Source organism: Nymphalis io, chromosome 19, assembly GCF_905147045.1.
Source record: "Nymphalis io chromosome 19, ilAglIoxx1.1, whole genome shotgun sequence".
Taxonomy (NCBI): Eukaryota; Metazoa; Arthropoda; class Insecta; order Lepidoptera; family Nymphalidae; genus Nymphalis; species Nymphalis io.
This window is the reverse complement of record NC_065906.1, coordinates 9217670-9235319: the sequence shown is the minus strand read 5'-3', so window position 1 is coordinate 9235319 and position 17650 is coordinate 9217670. Positions and strand designations below refer to the sequence as shown.

At 35.0% G+C, this 17650-nt stretch overlaps 1 protein-coding gene across 5 annotated transcripts in view; it reads right to left on the bottom strand.

The window, feature by feature from the left end:
- Positions 1-70: 70 nt before the first annotated feature.
- The window catches only part of LOC126776102 (steroid hormone receptor ERR1), a 36434-nt gene continuing 18854 nt past the window's right edge, over positions 71-17650 (bottom strand). For 4 of the 5 annotated variants that reach the window (XM_050498393.1, XM_050498394.1, XM_050498390.1 and 1 more), the window contains 7 exons: positions 11035-11160; positions 9521-9763; positions 8946-9164; positions 4293-4478; positions 3720-3878; positions 3269-3441; positions 71-2542 (listed from right to left, as the gene is read on the bottom strand). In XM_050498393.1, coding sequence (XP_050354350.1) covers positions 2377-2542; positions 3269-3441; positions 3720-3878; positions 4293-4478; positions 8946-9164; positions 9521-9763; positions 11035-11154 — 1266 coding nt within the window. In that variant the 5' untranslated portion in view covers positions 11155-11160 and the 3' untranslated portion in view covers positions 71-2376. Of the gene's footprint in view, positions 2543-3268; positions 3442-3719; positions 3879-4292; positions 4479-8945; positions 9165-9520; positions 9764-11034; positions 11161-16142; positions 16193-17650 lie in introns of those variants that run through there. The other variant, XM_050498392.1, reaches the window with a different exon arrangement.

Sequence of the window (17650 nt, the reverse complement as noted above, 5' to 3'; positions counted from 1 at the left end):
CTTAATTATCGCAGGCAATCAATCGATTTTAATATACTTTTACGTGGGTAAAATAAAAGAAGTATTTTTCATCATTTTATAATTTATGTCACATTATCTCCAAGACCAATTCATATAATCCAAATTACTTCTTGTAACCAAACATACAATTCATTCTTACAAATAAAAGACAGTTTTAAGTCCTGTACAAATAATATAGGTCGGTCATGTCTATCGAAATACATTTGCGCCATCTTGTCCTCATATCAACAAAATGGCGCCAACTTTTTAAATCGTAGAAAAACATATAAATATCATTTATATTTATTTGTTTGATAATTCAAAGTAAATAACTTAATAATAATGGTGCCAATTCTTTTGTACACAATTTCTTAAACTAAACTAATTTGACAGTACTAAAAATATTGCTATATTTTTCTCACGTACCTTTAGTCTCTTAGATCTGTCAAATTATTGTAGCTACACTACAATATTGTGATAAATAGAACAACACCATTATCTATGAAAAACTTGATCAAATTATATTTAGTAGAATATTAATTGTTGTTTTTTATTTTTCATATTATTTCGATAATACTAACATGCCGTGGAAACAATGAAAAGAAAAACTTAAAATCTATTCTGGCACATCTCACGTTTTGTACATCTATCACACCGAACGCTGCATCAGCGAGAACATTACAAATTATAAATAAATCGAATATTCTTAACATAAGAATAACTACAACAGGACGCTTTAAATAATTCACTGGAAATAACCATAACCGTTTTTAACGAGGATAAAGTATACACACAGCTATAAAATTCGTCAAATTAAAAAGAAATATCAGCTAAGCTAAAAATAATTAATTGTATAAATATATACATACCTTCTTAAAATGCGAAAGTGTAAAAACGCTTAATTCTAAAATTCATTAACTATATAACTATACATTACTTCATTTTATTAAAATTACATAAGGAGATGTTTCAACAACCAAGCTGTTACAATAACTTACTAAATTACAAACAAGAAACCAGATTAAACAAATTAAACCTTTTTCCGGACATAGACTAAAAATATATTGTGATACAAATTTTATGAATAAAATTTAGAGTATGTCAGGTCCAAAGTGATTATTTGACGAATTTTATAATTGTATACATTAGCTTTTTACAACGATCAGTAAAATCTCTCCAATTTTACATAATTGACAATTATAATAATTTTCAAAAAAAAAAAACATTCTATTTATTGCATTACATTTTAGGTACATAATTTTCCGTCAAACGATACCTATTCAATATATAATAGGAATTTAAAATATTCTAGACTAAAATTTCAGATCATAAAAAGATACTTTACCGATCGCGATAAACTCCACTTATTTCATAATTCATATTTACTTCATAAATGACTGAATGGTAACAGATTATTGAGGTATTCAGTATTATAATACTGTTCCACTTTTATATACTCTTAAAATACAACATTTTTATGTACAATTTATTTTTATATTCAATTCATACAAAGATGATAAAACATTCGTTTACAACAGTCCAAAAAATACTCTATAGACATCCAAGGTATATATAAATCGTTAAGTGGAACAGTTCTAAAAATATATTGATTCAGTATAGACTATAGTGATTATTTTATTCTTTATCTGTGATCGCTGTTTTAACCCGCCAAAAATTAAGTTCTTTTTTTAAACCGGTGTACATATTTTAAGTCAGGTTAAAAAGTATCATTACAAAGTCCAGATTTGATGTATTAATCAAACCGCAGACATCGACAACAGTGAATAAAGTGTAAAACGTACTTCGTACGAAATAAACGATAAAACAAATAGAAAAGCCGAATACGGCTACCGCGTATGAAATTCTCAAGTAATTTACAGTCGGGGAAAAAATGCCACTACATTTTATAATATATTTATGTATATATTTCGGCTTTGCCACAAAAAGGTTATACGACGAATTATTTACACGCCCCGCACTTCGAAAGGCTTCAATAACATTACTCGTTTAAGCAGTTATCATCCAAACTAGTCCGATTCTTTCCTCGACCGTATTTTAATCTCGAAACTTCACCAAACCGTAAAACTAGATATACTTTTAATATTATACAAAAATAGTAACAAGTTTTGTACTAGATCCGTCCATCATTTTGTACATAAGACGCGGGGACGCGACGCCGTGCAACATCAGAGAAAAGTCAGAATTTCAAAAATTCCAAGATCCGCCACTTCACAGCCATAAAACAGACGTCGACCGTCGAAACATAAATATATATACACTATCACATCACGTCCGAACCGCTAAATGCAGACTTAAATATGGCAAACGAATCCATCGACGACGCCACTGTGATATGTCGGTGGGGGTGGGGGGCGCCTACCGCAGGCACGCCTCCAGCATCTCCACGAACAGCTTGTTCATGGGCGCGCGCCGCTCGCGGTGCACGCCGGCCCAGAAGCGCCGCACCGACACGTCGGCCAGCCGCAGCGCCGGCAGCACCAGCAGCAGCTGCTGCATCGCCGTGTTCGCGTTGTTGTACGGCCTGCGGGCGACATTTTTTTTTTATTGAATATGTAGGCGGACGAAAACAGGGAATGTCATTTTTATGGGCTCATATTTTATTTGAAGTCGTTTTTGGTTTTTAAAACACATATTACGCACCTTAAATATATTGTCAATATATTAACAGATATGTTTTACCAGCAGTCGTATTTTTTTCAGGATAAAATACCCTAAATAGGCAACGCAATTGTCAGGCTTATCAAATATAAACTTTTTTTATATATATATAATAGGAAGGCGGACGAGCATATGGGCCACCTGATAGTAAGTGGTCACCAACACCCATAGACATTCGCGTCGTAAGAAATGTTAACTATCGCTTACATCGCTAATGCGCCTTGAACCTCGGGAACTAAGATGTTATGTCCCTTGTGCCTGTAATTACACTGGCTCACTCACCCTTCAAACCGGAACACAACAATAACAAGTACTGCTGTTTTGCGGTAGAATATCCCAACACAGATGTTATGTCTCTCTGTGCCTGTTCTGTAATACAAATATTAACGTTTGGAATAACTGATGAGTGGGGAGGTATCTAGCCGGGAAGCCTTGCAGTTGACTACCAGCAGTAATAAAATTTATCAATGATATCAATTTAGTCTACTTTTTTTAAGGATATCGAACAATATTAAAAAATTAAAATCTGTAAAAACGATCACCCACTCGGTGATCCGGGTGGGTGTACGTGTGCGAGCGTGTGTGTCACCTGAGCGCGGAGACGGCGTCGTTGAGCGCGGCGAGGATGGCGTCCCGGAAGCGCTTGAGCGCGGAGTGCTCGTCGATGCGCGCCTCGGAGTTGGCGAGCGCCAGCGCCTTCAGCAAGTAGCACTCCTCGCGGTGCGCGCCCGCGCGCTCCAGGCGCCGCGACACGCCCGCTATCTGCGGGCCACTCGCGCTTAGCACACACCGATGGCCTCGCCAGCCTCTAATTTGAGGCTTGTGACAATCGGGTCGAATACTTCATTTCTTTTTTTTTTATTACTAAAATTGCATTGTTAATTTTTATTTCAAATATTGTCATTGACTCATTATAAAATGTTCAAAGTGTACAGTTTCACCAGCTTGCCGGCTCTTTATTTCTGGAATTTGCATTATATACACCTCATTTATTTTTATTCTCTTTCAACTTCAACAGTAACCTGAAGCGGACAGCGTACCTGCAGGTAAAGGTCATGTGCGCCGAGGTCGCGCGCCTGCTGCTCGTCCAGCGCCAGCTCGGCCGCGAAGCGCAAGCGAGGCGCACCGCCCGCGCACATGGAGCGATACGCCACCATCAGGCTCAACATCTCCGCCCAGGTGCTCTGCAACAGCCGCATCTGTGGACACCATGCGGGAACGTTACTCGACCATTTGGTACGGAATTTGCTAATCAGTCAAAACTTACAGTGTTGTCCTACATATATTGGCATATTTTTTTCTATTATATTGATATATTAAAGAGCGACATAAAATGTTTTGTCGGTACGGTTGACGCGAAAAAGCATTATGAATCCCTGATCTCCTGAGTAACAGTCCACATATCAATGGACCCGGCGAAAAAATAGTGAAGTTATTTATGTTATACATGTTTTGCAAAAGATAAATTAAACATATAATAGATATTTCTAACACGTTTACACAAATCTATCCGGATCACCTTGAAACTAATATTCTATTTCGTTTATAATCATACTTATGCACATATAACAAACTGCAACAAAAAAAATTAATCGAGTCCTTGGTTTACACACCTGATCGTTGAGCGCCAAATCCGTGAAGCCGGGAATCTGTTTCGCCCAGCCGATGACACCCACCAACTCTCTGTCGTAGATGTCCGCCAGCAGCGCCAGCGTCCGGGCCGTGGGGTCCGACACGCCGGGCGGCGGGGCACCACATGTCAATAATTCTGGCTCGTAAGACGACAGAGCTTCTAACACCTGAAATTACCAAAGACATTAAATATAAATTACTACCGAAATCTCATGTCTTCACTCTGTAACAGGCTGTGAATGTCCCACTGCTGGGTTAAGGCCTCCTCTCCCTTTTTTGAGGAGATGGTTTGAGCTTATTCCATCACGCTGCTCCAGTGCGGGTTGGTGGAATACACATGTGGCAGAATTTCAGTTAAATTAGACACATGCAGGTTTCCTCGCGATGTTTTCATTCACCGTAAAGCACGAGATGAATTATAATCACAAATTTAGCACTTTAAAAATTCAGTGGTGCGTGCCCGGGTTCGAACCCACGATCATCGGTTAAGATTCACGCGTTCTTACCACTGGGCCATCTCGGCTAGTCTGATATACATCTGTTTATATATCTCCATCGAAAACCGCCATAGAAAATTACATAAATAGCTTATTCCACAAGAGGAGTAAAGACAAACAATTTTCGATATTAAATTGACGCAATATCATTCTTGAAATCTTAATAGTCTATGATATTCATTATGGATTCGCGAAAAAAATTGAAAGTCGACGAAGTTGTTATGAGAACTTTGGAAGTAAAGTCGAAGTATATCAATTTCAAACGGATAATTTGTTAAATTAATTTGTAATGTATATTTTGTTCTTTTTATATTAATTTTGTATTTTATAAAAATGTCCGTACATAAATATAAATAAATACTTCGATGTTCTTTAATATATCGAAATAATAAAAATCGAATTATACACATAATATCATCGACACTACAAATAACAATCGTATGAATTCAAATAAAAAATTACGTAGAGTTGAATTCCGTCGTGGAAAAAAACGTATCATAGTTTTTAGTAATCATTTAGTTTAAAATTAATCGTAAATAATTTTTAATTGATTTCTATCATAATTGTCCAGTTATAGAAGGCCAAAGAGGAATCGGTACCTAAAATTAGAATCGAATCAATTGATCTAAGTCAATACGATAAATATATGCATTTTTCGCTATCGTAAAGTTGTGTCCGAGGTCTCGTTTGAAAACGAGGTAACGATTACGTATCAATATTATAATTTATTAAGATATCAAAAAACTACCGCATAATATGATAATTACAGTAACAGCCTTTTAATGTCCCACTGCTGGGCTAATGCCTCCTCTCCCTTTTAAGGAGAAAGTTTGGAGCTTATTCACACTGCTCCAATGCGGGTTGGTAGAATACACATGTGGCATAATTTCAATGAAATTAGACACATGCGGGTTTCCTCACGACGTTTTCCTTCACCGTCAAACACGAGATGAAATTAAACACATGAAAATTCAGTGGTGCTTGCCCAGGTTTGAACCCACGTTCGTTGGTTAAGATTCACGCGTTCTAACCACTAGGCCATCTCGGCTACTATGATAATTAAATCTGATAATTAAAAGAATTCTAATGTACAAGTTTACAGTTATATAACTCACACACACTTCTAAACATATTTCTAATTCATCAACTTTAAAAAAATGAAGAATTCAATGGCAATATGGATTTATTAGGTAATTTATATAGTACGGGATAGTCAATAGGCCAGATTACCGAGGCTGTTCACCTGAATGAACTTGGCCACTGTGGACTCTTCAAAGCCACGAGATATTATAGTTTACATATGAAATCACAAATGCAAATGCACGCTCTATTCCCAGAATTTGGTTGCACATTAAAAGGGCTTGTTAATTATCCTTACAGTGCCAAAAGTCTAAAGTATTGGTGGTATGTCCACTTCCTATCAGGGGCCCCTTTGCCAGACCACTTTTGACCTTAGCTTCAAAACCAATTCGAACAAATAAAAAAAATTTTAATAACTGTTCCATATTTAAATTAAAAATATTTATAATATTTAAATCGGGGATTTTATAATAGTTTTAAATTTTTTGTTTGGTTCAATCAAACTGTGTGGCCTTGTATCAACTTCCTGGCGAAATCATTTACGCTTTTGTTTGTTCATAACCTAACTCAATCCATTCTAGACGAGGAACCTTGAAAGTGTAACATTAAATTCCCGCTACACTCGCTGCGCTGGAGATTATAATTAATCATGACAAAAACGTATGTTTCGTTTTATGTTAAAGTAACTTAATACAGTTTTATTATTATTTAATTTGAACTTTGTAATAATAGACAAGGGGTTTTTTTATTATAACCCACCTAGACGTTAATGTTATGAATTTCAATTTCAGAATGCCAAATTATTTTTAGGTCCTGAATTTAAATAATATCTGTATGAAATTACGTAAAATGTATACGCGTAATTTTTTTTTTTAATCGAAAATGTCAAATAATGTAGGCATAAGTCGTGACTATAATGGGATCAAATTGATAACATCCCACATGTTATCAAACCAAATATCATCCGATTTTTTTTGTATTCTATAATAGAACTTATAAAAGAAAAAGTTTGTCAATGTTCTACTAATGACCAAAGGTATTTTCTCGTCATTCTGAGAAGGTTTTTGAAGCTCAATCCATCACGCCCACAATACACACGTGGCAGAATATCCTTTTTTACCAACTATAAAAGGTTTCAATAAAAGTTGACAGTCGAGTTATTAGAATAATAGCATAATTAGATAGTGTTTTACTACCTACTTACAAGAAATAAATTATAATACAACGCGCACTTATGTCCTTCCGCTTATAGAATTTGAAGTGTCTATTGTAATCTGGGCGGGATGAGATGCAAGTCGGATCGGTGGGGGGCGAGGTGACCGAGTGGACATCATGTTAACCGAAATAACCTAGTGGTGATAATGAAATGAACACGTGCCGAATAAGCCGAGATGGCCTAGTGGTTAGAACGCGTGAATCTTAACTGATGATCGGGGGTATAAGCCCGGGCAAGCACTACTGAATGTTAATTTGCGTAATTCGTGTTTATAATTAATTAATTAATAATCGTGCTGGACGGTGAAGAAAAACATCGTGAGGAAACATGCATGTGTCCAATTTCATTGACATGTGGCAGACCACATGTGCACTACACAAACCGGCATTGGAGCAGCGTGGTAGAATGAACTCCAAAACCTTCTTCACATAAAGGAGAGGAGACTTCAGCCCAGCAGTGGGACATACACAGGCAAATTGCGGTTTAAATCATAGCAATTTTTAAATGCTTAAATTGTATTTATAAATAATTTCGGAAATTTACCATTCTTGTTAGAATAAGCTTCAAACCCCGAGGCATTAAGACCTTAGCTCAGCAGTGAGACATTTACAAGCTGTTATTTACATTTTTTTTACTTTAAGTTAACATCGATAGAAAGAAACTGTTTCGAACCGGTTAAACAGCACAGTGTAAAAATACAAAAAAACTCATTTGAAAAAAAAAACCGTTTCTGGAACATTCTGTTATAGATCTTGTTACAAACTTTCGAACTCGTTCTTTTACCAATTAACATGTACAATATCGAAATTTAAACAACTATCATTATATATTAAGAAACATACGAGTAAATGTTATAATTGAGGCTGACATGTTCCGTGGGCGACGTCTAAACTTTCACTAGTCTAACCTTGCTTGTTAACTACATCTGTGACCCAATAATCACAATTTCAGAATATAAAAATCTAAACAATATTCGTGCCAGACCACCCAGATGACATTCGAGATATAGTTCGTTATGTAAGCTACACGAAAAAACTTGTTATATCATAATATTGTATGCGTAAATAACTATTATTTATGTATGTATCGAACTAATTACTATTTTAATTTTGAGCTTTCTTTTATGGCAAATTACAATTCACTATATTAAATTCCATAACATAATCGATGTATCAAATTTCATTTTGAATCTGTGCAGCCATTTTGTTCGACAAGTTAGATTTGGTTAGATGAAAAATTTACTGCAACAAAGTAAATCCAATGAAACTCCTTGGTGATAAATTAAAAACACTTCATTTGCTATTTTCTCTTTTAGTCAGAATTTTTATATATATATATATCAATTAAATAAAAATTTCATAATTAAAATAATTGAAATTAGTTTGTATGAACCACATACACACATATACTTACTTTATTCCGCTCGCATACACATTAAAATTAACAATGTTCACTTGTACTTGTAAGAAGAAAATTATAATAGTATGTAGGTATATTTTGATTATTTACAAACAGATTATTTACTTATTGACAAGGTGCCACATTTAAACATTAATCCATTCCATAATATATATATTAGTCAGCGTATCACATATAAAAACACGTAAAATTCAGAGATATTGTGGTGTCATTGTACCGTCAATTCAAGTCATTTTTCTACGATAACGTCCTATGGACAAAATAAAAACCTAGATGGTTGCTAACTACTACAAGTTCGAACGTAAAAAATATAGTTTATTTTATTACCATACCAAATTCTAGTAGAGCGATGTATCCATATGTGACGTTTGATTAATGGAAATGCTTTGACGCAAATAGGACAAGGTCAGGCGTGTCCTTACTTTGATCTCGTCGAGCTGCGGGCGCGGCTGGTTGGCGGCGGGCTGGTCGGGCGCGCGGCGGTACTTCTGGCGGCCGCCGCGCACGCGGTCCAGTCGCACGCCCTCCCGCAGCATGCCGGTCCGGAGACACTTCCGGAACCGGCACGCCTGGCACGCCTTCCTCCTCCGCTTGTTTATCTCGCACTCGTTCGACGCCGGACATGTGTATTCTATGTTGCCCTGGAAATTAACTCTCTAAATCAAATAAAAATTACTATTTCAAATCTAACAATAATACGTGCAATAAACAGTTTATTCCAAATTGATAAGTAGTTATGGTACTTGAAAATATTTAAATCGACACGTGATAGGGTCGCGGGTTCAAACCCTAGCAAACAGCAGTGAAGAGAGAAAAACATCATGAGTACAAAGTTGACAGAACACATTATGCAGACGAACGTCGTCAAACACTCTGCCACAAGAAACCAATTCATTCTGGAGCGGTGTGGTGCAATGACTTTCCCTCAAGAGTGAAGTTTTTGTATTATAGAAAACCGTCAATTTTTACTGTTTTTAATTAATGAAATATTGCTGACCTGTATGGTTCTTTTAAAAAACGCCTTGCAAGCCTCACAGCTGGCAACACCGTAGTGGAAACCCGAGGCCACATCACCACATACGAGGCACAGTCTGCGGGGCGCGTCATCATCTCTGGCGCCGCTCGCCGCTGCAGCTGTTGTTGACGAACAGTGTTGCTGTTCCGGGCTCGTATTACCCACTATACCACCCTCGCCGGGCGACACACAGAACCTGACTTCCTCTTTCGGTTCTAGTTCAAGCTGAAACATAAAAAAACGACAATAAAAATTTAAAAATCGAATTAAATTCCGAATTATAAATGAAATCTTAATAAATTTCATATAAATCCACTACAATATCCTACCTAATAAAATAAGCAATCAACGTCATCGTTTTAAAACTAGAATTGACGGTGAACATGTTTTATGTGACATCACATATTTATTAATACTTTTGCATTAAACAAATGTAACTTTCGCAAAAATAATATTTATTATTATCAAAACATTATTAATAATGTTTATACCTATTTATTCGTACAACAAAATTAAATTGCACATAAGGCCGGCTTAATGCTACTTCATTCTATACCAGTCAGTCAGTTTACTGGTGGTAGGGCTTTGTGCAAGCTCGTCTGGGTAGGTACCACCCACTCATCAGATATTCTACCGCAAAACAGCAATACTTGGTATTGTTGTGTTCCGGTTTGAAGGGTGAGTGAGCCAGTGTAATTACAGGCACAAGGGACATAAAATCTTAGTTCCCAAGGTTGGTGGCGCATTGGATATGTAAGCGATGGTTGACATTTCTTACAATGCTAATGTCTAAGAGCGTTGGTGACCACTTACCATCAGGTGGCCCATATGCTCGTCCGCCTTCCTATTCTATAAAAAAAAAAAAAAAAGTCAACCCCAAGTCTTACACGAAAGACTATAGTGTATGTGAATTATTGAAGATTAAAGTATCCAAAATTCTACTTCGGCTATTTTATCGATATTTCTTATATATACAAACTTTTTCAATTTTTTTTTTATTTCTTCGAAATACACACTTACATATATATATGGTTATTTGTGTATTTGGCTATAGGTAAATAAGCAAACAAGTTCCGTACACATTTTCTTCTCCGCTTGTCAATCGATTTTTTTTTTGTTTGGCAGCTATTGACGAGCTTAAGTGTTACCATTTAATAAACATTCGGAAATAACTGAACGAAAACTAGTATATAAATAATATAGTATAAAAATATTTGTCGCCTGTTTAGATCATACATATGTGCATTCGTCAATACCGTTACGTATAAACAGCTAAACGGATTCGAATTAAATTAGATTATTGCGGCAAGTGAAAGTCTTTGTTCATCATACTCGCAATACAAGTGAAGTACATACAACAAAGTATGTAATTTAATAAAAAAATATTAGTGCTTATTACGCATGCTCGCTGACACGTTAAAGAATACCTAATGAGTGCAATCACGTTTCTGTACGGAAAGTTCACACAAAATCCTATAAATAATAATCCAACTTACATTACACGGCTCCAAGAGCTGCATGGGTCTGTGTTGCTCTGTGGGAGAGTATTGTGGCGGTGGCTCGGCTTCCTGCTTCACTCTGCGTAACAATGGATCCCCGCTCACCGCCGACATCATCTGTACCTGAGACAAACATCGGACATGAGAAACATATATAAAATCACCAACTTACGGTACATCGTAAGTTTACACCGGAAATGTTAGTAATTACTCATTATTAGTCATTAGCTTTTAAGACTGCAGGTTCTCGAGTCAGGATCTCGAGAAGCCTTTTCGAAAAGAGGGTGCAAAAGCCTTTTCGAAAAAAACAAAAAAAAATCGGTTCAAACTTGGAATTATCTCAATAGTAGTAGTAATTAGGCAGTGTTTCCACTCATATGCCTCTGAAAGCTAGTAAAGCCTTTGATCTTGCGCCTGAACTCTCTCCAATCGTGTCGGAATGCCGTTCGATTGGATTATGAAAGTGACGGAATAGACAGAGTCCAGTGACCACGAAAGGTGTACTCTGCCGAAACGTCGGGCATAATAATAAAATAAAATCTATCATAGATATAAAAAAACTCTTAAATAATAAATAAAATAGAACACATAAGTACAACCGTGAAAGTTTAACGCGTACATAACATAATTACTACATATTATATAACAAAGTCCTATAAATAAAAATTAAACCAATCTGTTAGTCTGTGTGACCGCTATTAACTCCAAAACTACTAAACGGATTTCCTTCGGTTTTTACCAATGGTTGGTGTGATTCATGAGGTTGGTTTAGGTGTAATAATAACAATAAGATTTTGTGTAAATTGGCATAATTATCATATAAACGTTTCATTTAGCCCGTATTCTATACCTGAGCGAAGACGGGCCGGGTAGCTAGTCACAAATAAACTTTAATCTAAACGTCACAAGATCTCGACGATATTAGCGATGAGAAAATCGTAGGTTCAAACATGACACGTTTTCGTACACACTTCTAACCGATAAACTTTACCCTCCATTGGGAGAAAAAAGGAAAATCAGCAAATCGATAGCAGCCAATGAATGCATAGAGTTCAGATTAAAGCGAAATTAGTTCTAGCTAAAAACTGGAGGTTAATTTATGACAGGCGATATATTATTTAGATAATATTGTACATGAAGTAAAGCAAAAGTCATTCGTAACAGACTAGAATCCACAAAAATAACAATTAAAGTTGATGAAGCAAAAACCTCTAATTGCTTTGTCTCATTCTCGCTTATTAGATGATAGCGTGTTAGCGAAGACAAAACACGGTGATTGATTACTGCCACTATAAGAAAACCAACTTTCTAAAAACGAAACATTAGACGCGATTGGTTATTAACATGTATGTTTAATATCAAATACAAATGATAAGGTAGATTTCATAATACTAACGCAAAATTCATAGGTAATATGTGAGTAATATAATTGTATATAATGTTCGTTGTTCCAAATTCAAACAAAAAAAAAATTATTTATATAAAATTGATTGAGAAAAAAAACAAATTATGCTTTTATGAAATTAAAATGGCGAAGCGATATGAGTTGAGATAATATGCACCAAGTTGGATAGCGAAAATAAAAATTATCTATTTACGACAAAGTTTTCAAGGATGCGATGCGAGGTTCAACGCACTCTTGACATTGTCGGTTTCCGATAAAAAAATATATCGTGACGCAATCAGTAGTCTTATACAAAGTACTCGATCACGCAAGACCTATATAATGTGATAAACGCCGTTTCATAAATCGCGTACAAGCTACATTATTCCAAGTTTAAATATCGAACCAAGTAAATAAGGTCCAAAATTTAAAATACCTAAACAGTAATCGAGAATAAGGTTAAGACAAACAAAAACCATATAAAATTAAAAATAATTATAGAAAGTATTATATTTAAAACATTAGGCATCGATAATTTGGTATCGTTTTAATGTATTATATGTAAACATAAATTTAAGAGATCAATAGGTTATGATAAATATTAATTATAATTACAAGACAAAAATACAATTTCAATTCGTACTTTAAAATAAATTCATACTTGTACACAAAATAAAATATTATCCGATGAATCAAATGTTTCGAGAAATATTTTAAAAGTTCCCGTTTTTAAAACACGAAGTCTCCGAAAAAAAAGGCCTTGGTCTTATTTTAATATCTACTAAATAATTGTATAAATTATGACGCACGCGGCACGACTAAATATGTACGGATGTATTATGAGTTTAGACTAGACGCAGTAAGCCTATCCCAACAGCGGCGTCGTTGCGAGTCTGAACATTAGGCCGCGGGGCGCGGAGGCCGGGGCACCATGTTACCCGAATTGCCATTTATCTACGAGACGCCAAGGTGAGCCCACGGACATACGGTCGATGAACTGAACGCTTGTTATTATGAATATCTATTTTGCGCCACACCGCGCCGAAATTCTCGTGCTTACGCGATTTATATCGATTTCAAGGTCTCCCATTCTACCATTTTTTGTTCGCAAGCCAAATTAAATTACAAACGCTCAAGAGATAATAAAAGTAAAAGTGGCTCAGTAAAGTCGAGATGATAAAATTTCAAAGTAAAGGAAACTGATTCTTATAACGTTGTTTATTGAGTTACTCATTTCGAAATATAATTTAAATTATCTTTACTTTTTGACAACTGCAAAACATATATAATTATATAAATCGCGACATATAATATTTTACAAAGTATACAATGTATAAATTGATTCTAAAATTATTAATATACCCGAATATAATAAGCCGTGAAAAATATTTAGGTTACCATGGCCAGTCCGGCCAAAGCAAAAACTGTTGGATTAAAAAAAGACTACCTCAATCCGTGACGGGTTGAGTACAATTGTGTATAATAATTTCGACAATCAAGGAGCTATTTAAATGTTGATTTCAAATAATATTAATAGTTTATAAGGTAAAATATTAATAATATTTCCTTTTTGGATACTAATAAATTGATGTGATTTTATTTCTTTCAACCGAAGTATAATTGGTACATAATAAAATTCATCAATAAAGACGTCCAAAATATTTTTGGTATCGAAGTTATATTTCATTCAAACATTGATTTTATAGGTAATTATTGTACATTAGGACGCCTTCATAATTATCGTTTTAATTATTTTTAAGTTAATCGGTATTTTTTTTTATACTTGCCGGGAAGGCGAATTACTACTCCACCTGATGGTAAGTGGTAGTAGAGTCCAAACGCGACGACGGCCATTACAGTCGGAAAGAATGTTCTGCGCTAGCCGTCCTCACCTTGCCGGCCCGCAAGATGCCTCTTCACGCCTCATTTGAAGGAACAGATCATACATCATACAGGAAGGTATGATGATACCACGAAACATAGGTATAAGTTATAAGTCGGCTTCACTAGGCGTAAACCATAGTGTATTTAATTTAAATTGTATGCAAATTGTAATAAATAAAACACAATCATATTCGACTTTTTCACTTCGATGCTAAATTTCAAATTGGCTTATTTCAGTCGTTCAGGCGTTATTGTTTAATAGAAAGAGTAAATTCTTTTTATGGCTGCCTCGTTGGTCTTACGGCGGCATATTGCGAGTTCGTAGGTTCAAATCCCTGGTTGGATCAATAAAAAGATTTTCCAACAAAAAATGGCAAGCCTAATCTTAACAGATTATGAGTTAGGGAATAGTAAATACTTTTACTTTTCTACAGTATCACTGAATATTAGCAATAAAATATTAAGTACATTACGTTTTATTTCATTTCAAGATATCCTTTTAACACAGTATCAATCCTTAAATTATTCAACCGTAACGTCATCTGGATTAAGCATTCATGATATTACCATGACGATAAGACGGGTATATCAATGCTGATGGCTATAAATGCATGTAACGTTTTTTTTTATATTTTACAAATAAATATCGATGGATTTAACGGAACAATGAAATGCCTTGCCGAAGAACCTTTTTAGTACGTAGGTATTATTTTTTGATATAACGATTTACATAACTTTAAACAATTAATTTTTACGTTAATGGGAGCTTTATAGGTATACGAATATAAATCGCTCTTAGAACCGACACCGCACTTAGGTCAGAACAAGTAGCACATTGAATAGTGGGCAGGCCCCCTACAAGGTGGACCGATGATATTGTGAGTGTCGCGGGAAGTTGCCAGATGCGGGTATATAGTTAGTATGAATGATAATGGCCAAAATTGTTGATTGGAAAAGGCAAATGTGCAAATAATCAGGGACAAAAACTTGTCTTCCAAAGCACGGGTAGTGTCCACCGAAAATCACGATTCAAAAGTGTAAGAGCCTTCTGTAATCAAGTTATGATTTGTTTTGAACACGTCTAAATAAAACTGTACGCTGTTACAATCGAAATAGGTATAGTATTTGCTAATAAGACCACGTAACGCTGTAATAGATGCGGAAAAAAATGTAAGCGTCGCGACGGCCTATTGCTTATGAAAACCGGACCTGCCTCAATACGACGTTTATTAGAACCGTGCTGTATTTTTCCATACTTATCATTTATTGTCTTATCTTTTTTTTTCGTTACAAATCTTGCAAACTTTTGGCATGTGATAGACACTAATCAGTTGCCACGCTGTCTCAAATATATGTTTTTTGATTTATAATCACATTATTGTAGGTATTATTGATATCAATACAGTATAACTGTGTGTAGTTTATTTTTTGTTTCTCAACATTTACTTACGTGCTTAATTAAATTTAGTCAAGACTTAATGTGTATGTTAATACATTAAAACTTAATTGATTTATATAATTCTTAAAAACATAGAAATTACTTTAATCGACCAAAAAAAGGAAGGAAGGAGAATTAGTGATATCATAATTCTTTTATTTCAAGATAGACCGATGACCACGGACAGTGACGCACCACGCAGAGGCTCTTCCCACGGCGCGTGTCGGTCTGTGTAAATCTCGAGATTCAATGCTATTTTGTTGTTTTTTTAAAGAGATCGTATAGCTGCCGCTGTGGCTCTCGCATCGCACCTTTTAACTTATCGACTCGATTCGTCTGGATTTTACAGACGCTATTCTTACCATGGGCTAGTCAGCGTCCGTGTGTAAAATTACGCACCATGGAAAGCCTTGGTTTCTGGTGACTGCCACGCCTTTCCACTGAGTTTTGGTGTAACTGAAGGTCCCTTACAGACAAGTTCGCGCTAGCACGGGCCCAGACCGTGGACCGATAAACCAGCTTTATGTACCAAATTATACCTGAAGACTTAAATATAAAATATTTTTTAAATCTATTTGTTAATGAATACTATAATATGGAATAAAGCGTGGGTTGCAAAATATTTATCTTATAGTTCTCACTAAGGATTCAGAAATTATCACTACATACGTTTAACATATAATATAAATAAAGGCTGACTACTACTTCCTCGCTAAAAAGACCTCCACCAGTTTTTGTTCGCATTTTTTTTATCAATTTTAAAATGTAATTTTGGACAACTTGATTTATACTCCACGAAACCCAATTATTACAGAATGCATTCGTTCAGACGCTCCGTATAGTTACGAGTCTGGTTTGGTTTTATATTAAAACAGTAGGTATATATTTTGCAAGTTTATTTCAGATGACTACACGGAACCTCATTATTATTACATTATTAAAAATAACCCCAACCAAATACTGCAGTAAAGGAGTTTATTTAAACAGATGGCAATGTTGCCATATCAGCGTCGACGATTTGATTATGCATTATCGATTAGATCAACAGTCTTCGAGCTGACACACTTTAAAAAACCGAATGAAATTTTAAAAGGGCTTATGACAGCTGCAATCTTTTTCATATATTTATAATCTCAACGATCTTATTAACACAGATACGCAATATTTGCGTGTGGTCTGTTGTCCAAGGTCGGCACATTAGCTATTCGCCGCCGGTCGCCGATGACTTCACTACAACATTTTTATCAAAGCGCTGTATCTTCGAGGCAGTTGAACAATAGACGACTCTGTTCGATGATACAAAATAAATTAAAAAAAAAAACAACGAACGTTAATTTGATACAAATTTTAAATTTCGAACCACATGAACATTTAATTAAACTTCACAAATAAAATAACACGCGAAGTTACGAATGACTCACCTAATAAATTTAATATTTAATCAACATATACATATTATGTACATAACGTACCTATTATGTAAAAATTCAATGTCAATTGTTGTAAGGTTATTCACCTGTAAAGGTCCCGGTATTACTGAATAGAAATGGGTAAAAACAATAACAACGTTATCAAATGTGTTGCTAATGTCGAAGTGGAATAATAAGAAAGGAAATAAATATCAACAAAAATTTATTTTTTAAAAAACAGATTAATTTAAACAAAAAATATTTTTGATGGTATCACTTCATCATAAATCACAATTCGTTCAATTTGTTATATACATAAGTATAAGTAGTAAGTAGGTATGTAAGGATTTATATAAAATCCAAGGCGTTAACAACGTGATTAGAAGATAATTCCTCCATAACAGTGATATGTTTCACAAAATCTAGCAATAATTTTACGTCATAATCAAAAATTATCTTAACCTAATGAGCAAAGCGCAAAATCTAAAAAGCATAAAT